This window comes from Planococcus citri, chromosome 3, assembly GCF_950023065.1.
Source record: "Planococcus citri chromosome 3, ihPlaCitr1.1, whole genome shotgun sequence".
In the NCBI taxonomy this organism is placed as follows: Eukaryota; Metazoa; Arthropoda; class Insecta; order Hemiptera; family Pseudococcidae; genus Planococcus; species Planococcus citri.
In genome coordinates this window covers 42,815,181-42,827,319 of record NC_088679.1, presented here as the reverse complement: position 1 = coordinate 42,827,319, position 12,139 = coordinate 42,815,181, and the positions used below count along the sequence as shown (strand labels likewise).

Sequence of the window (12,139 nt, the reverse complement as noted above, 5' to 3'; positions counted from 1 at the left end):
ATTTTTTAATGAGGCGTGAAAATAACGATTGCTGATTTGCTACATACTTTTTACTCGTTCATCTTTCGATATAATCTTCTTTTTTTCTCTCAAATAGGTAAATAAATCACTTGAAAAATAAACGATTTACCTGCCTATGAATTTTCGTGTAAGTATACTTTGAAAAATTGCTTCGCGTCTACTTCTCAACTTTATTTGAAATTCACGTTGAAAACCATCATCATTAAATATACTGTCTCGAATATTTCTATCGTTTCAGTCACACTTTCTCAAAATACGCTACCTAACGCGGTAGTTGTTTTATTCAAAAGCTAAATGTTAATAAAATTGCCTATTCGATTTGCCATAAATCCGGTCAACGATAAACTTTTTAATTTCAACAGTTGGAAATGAATAATTATTCCAAGTACTTACCCATCTAGTTGATGATGGTGCTGTAATTTATGTAATTGTTTTCTGATTCGAGTTCATTAATTTCATCGTAAACAATACGTTTTTATTTTTCAATCTCAAAAAGTGCCTATCCTACGCTCTGCTTTCTTCACATCTTTGGAGAACGTACATGCTTACTCGCGTGATTCAAAATCTCTTTCTGTACTTTCCTTCTTTTTTATTTTATTTTTCATTCGAAGTACATTTAGATAATTTAAAAAAAAAGAAGACATAAAACAAAAAAGCTGTGTTATTGTGGGAAAGTAGTATATTTTTTTTAGAGAAGTTATTATGAAGTTGGTACTTGGTTAAACCCTGGAGGTGATACTTTCATCTTACGCATTACTGCGTTTGGTAAAGATGAGATTTTTTTATTTAAAACGATTTTTTTCCTCTTTTTATCATTGATAGTTTGAAACGCTGCGAGTGATATAATGTGATCTCAAGTTCAATAAAAATGAACTTGCTCGTTATAGAAATTTGTAAAGGCTTAGATACCGAAATCTATACCTACCCGCTTAACTGTGGGTGTGTTTTTTTACATGATGAAACAAAAAAAAAGAAAAAACCATTCGATATTATGTTAATCCTGTAGCGTGTGAAACATTTTTTTCACCTCATCGTAATATCAGTACTTTTATAAAAACATTCTTGATTCGTGCTATGGTTTTATTTTTTTTAAATTTTACGTGTCTGTCTTTTTTTGTGTATTTCTATCATTAAATTTATCGATAAAAAAAATAGTACTTACATCATGTAGGTATCTATAATTAATTGCTAGGTATATGTTGAATCCATTACACGATATTTTTAAAAAAAATTGAAAAGTAAAAATAAAAATGAAGAATGTTGCATTAAAAATGTTGTACCTTCGGAATACGCGTAGCTATATTTATTTTTACTCTGAGTGAGATTGAATTGTATAGTTATTGAAAATGTGTTTCGTAAGTGCATTCATTTACATATTGAAGTTCATCTTTTAAAATCGTACTTCAGTGACATGTCGAGTATCTCAACGTTAGGTATATCTACTGAGAAAATAATTTAGAGGGACTGATTGTATATCGAAGAAAAAAACAGTAGATATCACTGACATCAGATATACTTATATCTCCAATTGAAAAAACGATTTTTATGCATGCTCGTTATACGTATATATTGAAGATAGCATAAAATGGAAAAAATACTTACCTATTTCAAAACATTACAGATAATGGGTCGATTTTCTCGTAACCTTTCTAACCTTCTTAATCCTGTACACACAACGCAGTAAAAAAATATCTATCAACTTTTTGTCAAAATAATACAGATAAAATTAGATGCGTTTGCAAATGCTAAAAGTACGGTAACATTTGATAAACGTTACATTACTCATAAGTGTATCTGAAATGTGGATGTTTAGGGTTACTTTCCTTACTTATGCGATTTTATACTTACCTACCTAATACCTACCTACGTTATCTTGAAAATTTCGTTATCAATTTGCTTATGATGAGGATTTGTCGATAAATCTACAAATTGTATTTCATGCTCTTTCGGTAAATTAAGTGCACATAGACTAAGTAGGTACTTTCACGTTCACGGTTAGTATCTTACTACCGTGCTTCGATAAGTATATCCTAAATGAAATTTGATATGCCAATAGACATCTTTCTTAACTCACTTAGGTAATGAACGATGTCATTTGCAATACCATTTTTTCGAGTTTATTGTACTGAAAAACGTTCTTATTTTTAAAAAAAAAAGAGTAGGTAAAGCTCTTGTGTTAAAAAAAGTGCACATGTGATATGATTTATGAGCGTTATTTAGTTACGAGTGAGGTCGTAATTTTTGAACTTGTATTTTTCTTTTTTATACCATCGAGACCAGTCAAGGTGAAATAAAAAAAAGTATAAGGGTTATTTTAAACGTCCAAATTTATGACAGAGAGTTCATGATTAACTTATTTCGCTTCTTAAGCTATGAGTAGGCACAATGTTGAAAATTTTTTTTTTAATACACAGACGACGATGTAATGTTTTTCTAAAAATAAAAGAACATAATTATCTGACCTAGTGTACCTACTACCTACCTATTATAATGTACGTCTACGTGTACACGTTAGTACCTATACAACCAGTTGATTGATGCTAGTTTAATGAATATATTTCAGCTGTCAGCTGATTTCGAAAAAAATGCATACCTACTTATAGAAGCGTTAGGTGTACAATACGAGTGCATACTTACATAGGTATTAGGTATGTAGTTTCATGCTTATGAATCATGCTAATGGTTGTATCAATTTATCTACTTACTTTCATTTGTTATCAACTGAAATTGCCTTCTTTTCAGCTACTTACTTTGTGTAGGGAGATAGGAACATCTAATCAAAGTAAAACGTTAATTAGACCCTTTTCATTGACACAAATTTTTCAAAGAGAAATGGTATCATTGAAAGAGACTTGATTATATCTTATGTACCTACTTATATACGAAGTAGAATTTCATATTGATGATTTTTACCATATTTCTGAGTTTTTGTCACTATAATAAAAATAATACCTAATTATTATCTATTATTTAAAAAATCATCTACATATATAAAATTATGCTCTTAATGACATTATAACGTTTTAGAAGCAGAAGTTTTCATGCTTGATACCGATAATATGTCATCAAATTTTCTAGTAATGTTTAAAAATTACAATACAGCATATTTCTAGAGAAAACTGTCCGAATTTTCGTTTGTACCCTAAAACTACTCCCCTCACCTTGAACCGATTGCGACCATTTTCGAGTCGATCTGAAGCCTTCGACAGAAGTTAGCTTTTCTCCAGCACACTGAAATCGCTGAACCACTCCAGAAAGCGCTGTAATCAACTTTGGCAGCTGAAAATTTGGTTCTGAGGTGTGGGTGACGTGAATTTTCAGTGAGTCAAATTTTAGCCAAATCGAAATTGACAAGTTGACAAGAGTCCCTTGTTAGCACACGTCCTCTAAATTGCTAAGATTAAATTCATGAATTTATAATTAAATATTACCGAAAGTTTGAAAAAACATGTGTTTGATCAATTTTTCTAAAAAATCCTTGCTGTGAAAGAAGAGATGCGAAATCTTGCACCACACTTCTCTCGCTCCCAATCGTTCTCACTTTTCTCTTCAATCTGCTTTCACTCCTTTTTTCCTCTCAAGAGCTCAATTTTAGTGTACCTACCAATAAAATAACACAGAGTGGGTAAAATTTTATTTGAACTGTTTTCGTTTGTTTAAAATTACATAATATTACAAACATTCCTATGTTAGTTACTACATTACGTAAAAAAAAAGAGATAGAGAGAGGGCCTTAATCAAGTCGGGCCCTTATCATTGACATGTATTCAATTTTATTTGCCGTAGTAAACCGATGATGTTTTAGATGTATGTCGCCTCGTCCATTTATCTTATTCGACCGATTAACATTTTCGTATAGAATTATCCATCGCGTGATTCCTAGCACCTTATTTTCTTTTCCGATGAATTTTAATACAATATTTTAGAAATAATGTTTGCTTCGATGCTTTCAATGTAATTACCTAGCTATTTATTTTTCACCTTCGTTAATAGATTAAATTATGCAGCGTAATTTTTACGACTTTGATTCCAAGTTATAATTAATGGTAAACAAACCCTTTCTTTAATTTCTTAATGGAAAGAAAGTATCAATCATGATATCTGTGGGGTTATTGATAAAACAAGCGTCGCTATAACTGTTTGCGGTATTATTCAATTAATTTTAAACTTTTTGCTCATTTTTTTCTTCTGTTGGCACTTCTCTTTTATTTACCTGCGAGCTCAAATATTCACACTAGAGGAATGTTATTATTATTTTTATTTATTTTTCATCATTTTTTTGAAAACACTTTTCTATTATTTGTATACTGTATGGCAGTAATTTGATAAAATCTTTTCGATCCTATAATTTGCATGTTCGTTGATTATTTTCCTCAAGTCTGCAGTTACCAATACCAGCACGCAGCCATGATACGCTGCTTGAGCAAATAGGTATAAGCAATATAGGTGTTTACGTTTCTGTACAATCAACGATAATAAAAGTATGTAAACATTTTATGTAAACGTAGCCAGCATTCTCATCTACACTTTTACAACTTGGAAATTTTTTGTATGTAGAACCATTTGTATGAAAATAAAAACGTATTCAAAGTATAGGTATTTGTCGATCGCTCGAATTTGATTTGATTTGTTTTCTTTTTCCACCTGATTCGTTAATATGTGTAGATGTTAGTATAAAATTTATTTATTTTATAAACGACAGGAAACTATACGTATCCTGATATCCGCTTCTGTGGTATGTCGTAAGATAAATGCCCGTAATGTACAAATTTTTATGTATTCAAATCTGCATGCCTTTTTTTTACACATGATTAGTTCATTTTGTTCTTGTCCTTGGCGATTTACGTGTTTAGCTTACGAATTTCAGGATTAAAGCCGTAAATCTTTTTGTAGGTACATGAATTTCAATGTAAGTATGCACGAGCTATAGATGTATACCTACCTAGATAATGTGAAAAAAAAGACATGTTTTTAAAATCGTTCAACAATTACTCGTATTTTTTAATTTTTCAGCGAAATGCAGCGATGAACGAAATTAAACATAGCTAACATATAGGTACCTACCTTTTCGAAAACTGAAAATGAAGATTGATGCATCGTGAAAGATGATGTTCTCTGTTCCGCAAAAACGTAATCCAAATACCTGCTTACTTACTCGAAATTCGAAAAAAAAGTTTATACGTCTAGGTTTGTTTTTCACGAATCCGTGAAATATGATATGAATATGTTTCAAAAACACACTTATATTGAATTCCGATTATAAGTAAGGGTTTATCGAGTAAAGCGACATTTTTGGTAAAAGAACCTTTCGCATTCGTTCGCCAGATGTTTGAGGTTATTTTACACGTTGATATGTGAAAAACGGAAAACGTATTTATATGTACATACATACTACTCGTATGTAAATGTATTTGCATATAGCATGAAATTTGTTTTTTTAATTTTTCTGTAATTTATTATATTCGTGTCATTTATTAATAAGCGTATGGGAAGTTATCAAATTTCGTTTCTGGTATCATAAATTTGTAGTTATGTTGAAAAATTAATAATCCAGAATTTCTGCAAGTGTTTCCTCAAATGTTTAAATTAAAGAATTTATTGGATACGCATGTCAACTATGGTAATTTATTGCAAAATTAAATGTAGGCTTAATGCGAAAAGTGTTTAATTGAATTGTAGACGATGCGCATTTTTCTAAATTGCTATTACCTAGATTCTATGATGTAACGTACGTACAGTGGTGTGAAATTAAAGCTGATAATTTTTACAGGTTTACAGAAAAACGCAGACTCGCCAATTAAAACTATCAAAAAAATCATTCCACGTGTTGGCGAATTTGTTCAACTACTCGTATTTATGTAGAAGTCTTATATTGTCTCTTTTCAGCTCCCTTTTTAATTTAGCAAAAGGAAAAACCAAAAAAAAAAAGATTGCGCATTGGTGGACTTACACCTATTTTTACCAGATTTTGTCCCTTTATATGCATTTGTATTTTCGAACTTATACTACCTACATAATGTATGTACTTAATTGAATTTGCCTCAACGCCGAGTAAAAAAATAATAATAGTAACAAAAATAATTATATGTACGATTACATTTTGTCCGAACAAGAATGCAGGAACGCAAAAATTTCAATGTTTTTAATTTATGCTCGTGGATGACTGAATTTTGTGGCATGTCCTAAACTCCCTCGGCTACCTTGGTGCTTAAAAATTGAAAATGAACAGAAGAATTGTACGAGGTAAAGTTTTAAAAATGCCTTAAAAGGGAAGTATCCTAATCAACGTGAAAATTTTCGAATCTAACACAGAGAAATCGAAAGAGGGTTCCAAAATACACAACCAACAAAAATTTCAGGCGCTGAAATTCATTTTTTGATTTTTATTTTTTAAGAAAAAAAAATTTGATCAAATTGAAATAAAAGGCTGTTTAGTTTTTACATTAAGTATTTTTGACCTCCCAGGCTGATTGGTGATGATTTTGAACCGTTCTGGAGTTTTCAAAAAAAAAAGCTGTAAGTGCGGTGAAAATGAAATTCAGCATTTACAAATTTGGAGTTGCCATCGTCTTCACTTCGTAAGTTCGTCCTTATTTTAAAATTTTTGATATCCTATCTACTTTTTTACATCTCTGTAAACAAATTCACTCTAATTGTAGCATAAGTAGGTAATAAGTTCAACCGTGTTGGGATGACAGATGAGTCATCAGTACTTCGCTACGAATGTGTGAAAGTACATACGTTGTATGTATTTACGGCAAACTGAGTATGCAATTTTATTAACACCATTAAATCATCTTCAAACCTATTCCATATAAACTGAAACAGAAAAATAAAGTCGGTCCCTCCCATTTTGTTCTGATTTTTTTACGAATTCTTTTACATGGTCTATCAAAATTTCCGTTCTAATCATATGCAATATGCATAATTATTTTGGAAACCCATCGCCCCCCCCCATCCCGCTTTCAATTATACAGAAGCTAGCTGAAAATTCAAGTAGAGTAGATGACAACTTTCAACTCGAAATGAATCTTTTCCATGAAAACGCTGAACATCTAAGTTATGTTTTTGTTATGTTTTTCACTCCACCCTATTATAAATGTACCAGCATTACATATTTATTAGGTGTACAGCTGAAACTTTGAAAATGTTTACAAATTGTGAGTAGGCTGCTTTGTAGCCCGGTCGACTTTTCTTTGATCGGTGTACAAATGGGGTTCGAAGAACCAAAGTTTTTTTTCTTCTTTTTTTTTTAAGAGAGAGAAATTCATTAGAAACTGATGCGTTGAAAAGTATGAAGAATAAAGAGTACTAACCTACGCAGAAAATATTGATATTCGTTTTCCAAGTTTACCATTTCTTTAGGGGGAAAAAGGCTCGGAAATTTATACCTAATGCAAAACGGTTGGTACATTGTCGTATGTTGTCATCATGGCACAAAATTAAATTAAAGTTGAAAATATCTCGAAATTATTTTTTATTTATTTCTGTCTCAGTTTTTTGAAATTTGGCTGCAAGACAAAAAAAATGAAAAGAAGTTTCGTCGAAATGCCTATTTTTTATAAAGGTGTTGTTTGAAATTTCTGATTTAATTAAACTATCTGTCTATGTGTCTATCTTACACTCATTCTTAAGAGGTGTTTTCGTATTCAGTAGCCCAACTCGGCTGATTTTATTCTTCTGATTTGTACGCATGTCCTTATATGTATTTACTATACCTAATACCATTCTGATCTACAAAATCAATCTTCTTGAAACATTCAAATTTTGGTAAATTTGGATTGAAAAACTTGGTTTATAGGGCATTAAAATTGGCCTGGTTATCAGCAGAATGCCGCATATATACTATAGTTCCTATACCTATACCTACCTGCTTAGTTAGTTTACACTTTACAGTTAGGTAGGTCATGAAGTAGGTATTGTAGTTTTCAAAAAAATGGAAGAGAAGCCTACTTAACTACAATATGGAAAATAATTAATAGAAAAAAGAAGTATAAAAATATTTTCGCGGATAAGTTAATTAAACAGAAACCTTATTATGCATAGTAACCAAACGGGCAAATTGATAGAAGAGAGGTCGAAGGCAGACTCGCGTTTCTCAGTCGAGTTCGTTGTGGTATGATGATGGGAGAGATATATTATTTATACGGTTGCTAATTTCAGAAAAGTTCTCAAAATTACTCCCTTGTGATACCTTTTATAACAATTTGAAAGTGTATTAACACGTATTTGAAGGTTTAATGAAAATTCATCGAAACCTATAGATATTGGTAAAAAGTAGTATTCGTGTAATAATTTGTAATTACGTATGCATTAATGGCGACTCGATCGTGTGGTTCGGGTTGCGAACACGACTGGAGAAAACATTTAGGTACATTAATGATTAAATATTTACCGCGGGGGAAACAATCGACATTTTACGTTGAGTATATTTGTGATGTCCTTTTTACTTCCTTATTGCATTTCCTACCTGTGAGGGCGAAATATTAAACAGATACAAATTTCTGTTTTGTACGTTTAATTTTTCACTCATTTTCCCTTATTAGGTATATGTATTCTTGACGTAATGAAACCATCGTGGAAAAAAGTGGTAGGTAAGTGAGGTAAAAAAAAAAAAAAATACATAGCTTAAATGTTTTCTGAAGTATCAGGGAAATGATGCGAAGACAAAAGGAAATGTTCATATGAGAGCAATGTTGGCAACTTTTTGCGTGGTTGGTTTATTCGAGGAGAACATAAATAAAAACGATTAAGTACGATAACATACATAATCATAAATTTAAGTATAGCATCTTTTTCGGAAAATATCTCGTCGGTGTTCATTTCCACTTCAATTTTACCATTGTTCCACGTTTTAATGAATTAAAAATATACCTTTACTGTAGATAGGTAGATACCTACCTCATCTTCAGTTTTTGTGACCAGTCTCGCTGGTAACTAAACAATTTACTTTCGTAACGTTTATTTGTACGTGTGAAATTAATGTTGTGAAAATGGTCTTACTTTTGAAACAATATCCGCAGATATGTATTTTTATTTTTGTGTTATTGTTTATTTAAAACTATTGCAACATTTACATCAAGTATGTAGTTGATGAAAATTCGTGGAAAATTGAATTTCGAAATTTGAATTTGCAATGAAGAACATATGGGCCTATTAAATATTATTCCTAAATGATCCAATCATGTGCCAAGATTTATTTACACTGATAATTAAATTAAAGAAGTATCTTTTACCGAAAAATTATTGATAAAATAAGGGGAATTAAGCTAAACTCACTTTTGTCAACTAGGTAAATCAAATTCGTTTTTTTTTGCAGTTTTGAAGTTCATCCCGCTAAATTGGAAATCGTTTTTCCTTCTTTCTTTTCGAAATCAACTTTTTGGCAAAATTGAGTTTTGCTTCTAGACCCCTCTCAAATTTCAATGTAGGTAGGTTTCAAACACAACGCAATACCAGTAAAGTACCTAGTCTACTTTTGAGCAGCGCTTGCAAATCGAGAAACTTGAGTAATAAAAATGTGAAAAAAATTAACCAAAGCATTTTTGTAGTCCAATTACTTACTTGGCTTAGAGAAGAGAAAAACTTATGCCATAACAGAAAATATCGTGAATAGTTAGAGAAAAGCCTCGCTATAATGTTGAATTATTAATAATATCATAATGTTGTTTTTAATAATTTAGGTCATAAAAGCTATGATAAAAAAGTATTTTTAAAACAAGTAAAATTCTCAACATAGCATGTTATAGATATATAAAATTTAAGCACAATGTTTAGGTATAGGTGGATATACTTGCGTAGGTACAACAGACAGCTATTAATTTTTTAATCTTTTCAAAGTTACAAATCTGATTTATGTAGAATAAATAATCACCTTACGTAGCCGAATTGGTAAATCACAGCACGTTTCAAAATTTTAATGAAAAAACCAACGTGCTAATCTTAGGTTGCTTATACATATATACAGACGATTTTAATGCGGACCAAGTTTGTGAAATATTTTCTTTAATTACCTATTAATGTACCTACTTCTATGTACCTAGCTAGCTATAAATTCCTCGCGTTTGAACTGGTAACTTTTAAAATATTAATACTCTTCTGTCATATTTTCTGTTGCAGAATCTGCTTTCGTTTTGTACAAACAAAATTGGACTTTAGATGCACTAGATCCTATTAAAAAATTCGAAGCAAATGTTGTGAAAGAAATCACAATAAATCGTAAACTGTTAACCCCATCGTGGTCGTATATGGATTCCTTTTTTTATTCAGTTACAATTTTGACAACCATTGGTAAGTTTACGGTAAAGAAAATATTCAAACGTTGAATTTCAATACAACCCTTTAATATCGAGAATATGAAATTAAAGAATTCGATGCGAGAGTAAGAACATCGTTTCTAAACACTCGACCTAAATTCGATGCTTTAAGAGTTTACTACCTATTTTGAAATGTTTCCTTTAAAACTGTATACTTGACCAATGAGAATAAATGGCTGAACCTCTTGAAAGGAATTAACAAATATTATAAAAATGGGTCAGATATTTGTAAAAAGAAAACACACTCGAGTACCTGCTTCAAAAAGATTAAATATTACCTGAGATTTCTCGTTTTTCTCTATTTACTACGTTCTGGTTTGTATTTCCAGGCTGCAATAATTACACTCCCAATACTTCATTTGGAAAACTAGCGACGGTGGTGTACGCAACATTTGGTGTGCCTTTGATGCTGTTGTGCATATGTAATTTGGGAGTAAAACTTTCAGATCTTCTCCAGTTTGGTCAATTGAATAAAAATACATATTGTAAGCTTTATATTTATGTACCTACCTACTTATTATTTCTAATTAAAAATCAGATAAGTAGGTATTTTTTCAATTAAAAATTATCAATTTCAAAATGTTTTCAGATTCTGAATCAAACCATTGCAATATATGCGAACAAAGTAAATGTAATGGACTGACGCTCATAAAACGTGACACAATCGTTAGCGTTAATGATAGATCTAGCAATAAACGTTCTTCCAAAATTTGCCACACAGTACTAGAACAAAATCAATCGAATTGCTCTTCTGAAGATTGTTTAAAACCTTATAACAATTCAAGACTGAAAAATAATTGCTCATTATGTCAACAATGTAGCGAGTTTGACATAAACTGTGAATGGTGCAAAGAAAATATGCGATTTAAAATTAGGTAGGTAAATTTTATGAAAAATATAATTCTTATACATTTATAATCTGATTGTGAATTTTGTATGATTATTAAGGTAAATTTGAATTTCTCATTGTTTATTTCAGTGATCCGAATTTCACCGCGCAAAATATCGAAAAACCTCATCTAGAATCTCGTATTTATTGGTTTCCATTAACATTTACTGTATCTTTGTTAATTATGTATGTATGCATTGGCGCATTAACTTACTCCGCATGGAAAAACCAATCTTTCACAGATGGAGCTTATTTTTGTTTTTTAACTTTAACAACAATAGGATCTTGCGATATATTTCGAAATGTATTTAATCCTGCTCAGGAAACTATGGAACTGTTGTTATACTGCATGTATCTTTTGATTGGATTAATGTTGAGCGCGTCGTTGGTTTTATTGGTACAGAAAAATATGCAATCAGGAAATAATGTTCGATTACATGAAACTTCGAAAAGCGACGAGGTTGCATTATAATAATTTTAAGCTTATAGGTAATTATTACTAATTTCAAAGACTGTTTGTTGGATTTTTGTACAAATATGTTAATACATTTTTTCATCTCGTTGTTTTAATAAATGATTAGGTGTGTTTGGTGCTGTTCGAACATTGTATATGTATTTACGTGCAGAAATATTCCACTAGGTAAGTACTACAAGATCTAGAAATATCAAGATGGTCTATATAATAACGTGGGAAAATGTTCCTACGACCACATATTCCCCCCTCTTCCCAAAAAAAAGATGATTGGAGAAATTCAAATTAACAGCATGTAGGAACTACAATCACATTGAGTGATACTTTTCAAAACATTTGTTTTCTTTTATTTCTAAAATAATTGAAAAAAATCAAAAGTAGCATATTACTCATGGATCTCCCTTTCACCTCAAAAAATGTGTTGATATAAAAATGAGTTGA

General features: G+C 30.8%; 1 protein-coding gene across 1 annotated transcript in view; it reads left to right on the top strand.

Moving 5' to 3' along the window:
- LOC135840358 (potassium channel subfamily K member 18-like) overlaps nucleotides 1-11,800 on the top strand; it is a 63,233-nt gene extending 51,433 nt beyond the window's left edge. The window contains exons 2-5 of the mRNA XM_065356846.1: nucleotides 10,141-10,311; nucleotides 10,667-10,822; nucleotides 10,927-11,212; nucleotides 11,317-11,800. Of these exons, the coding sequence (XP_065212918.1) occupies nucleotides 10,141-10,311; nucleotides 10,667-10,822; nucleotides 10,927-11,212; nucleotides 11,317-11,698 (995 nt within the window). The 3' untranslated portion in view covers nucleotides 11,699-11,800. The remainder of the gene's footprint in view (nucleotides 1-10,140; nucleotides 10,312-10,666; nucleotides 10,823-10,926; nucleotides 11,213-11,316) is intronic.
- The last annotated feature ends 339 nt before the right edge of the window (nucleotides 11,801-12,139 follow it).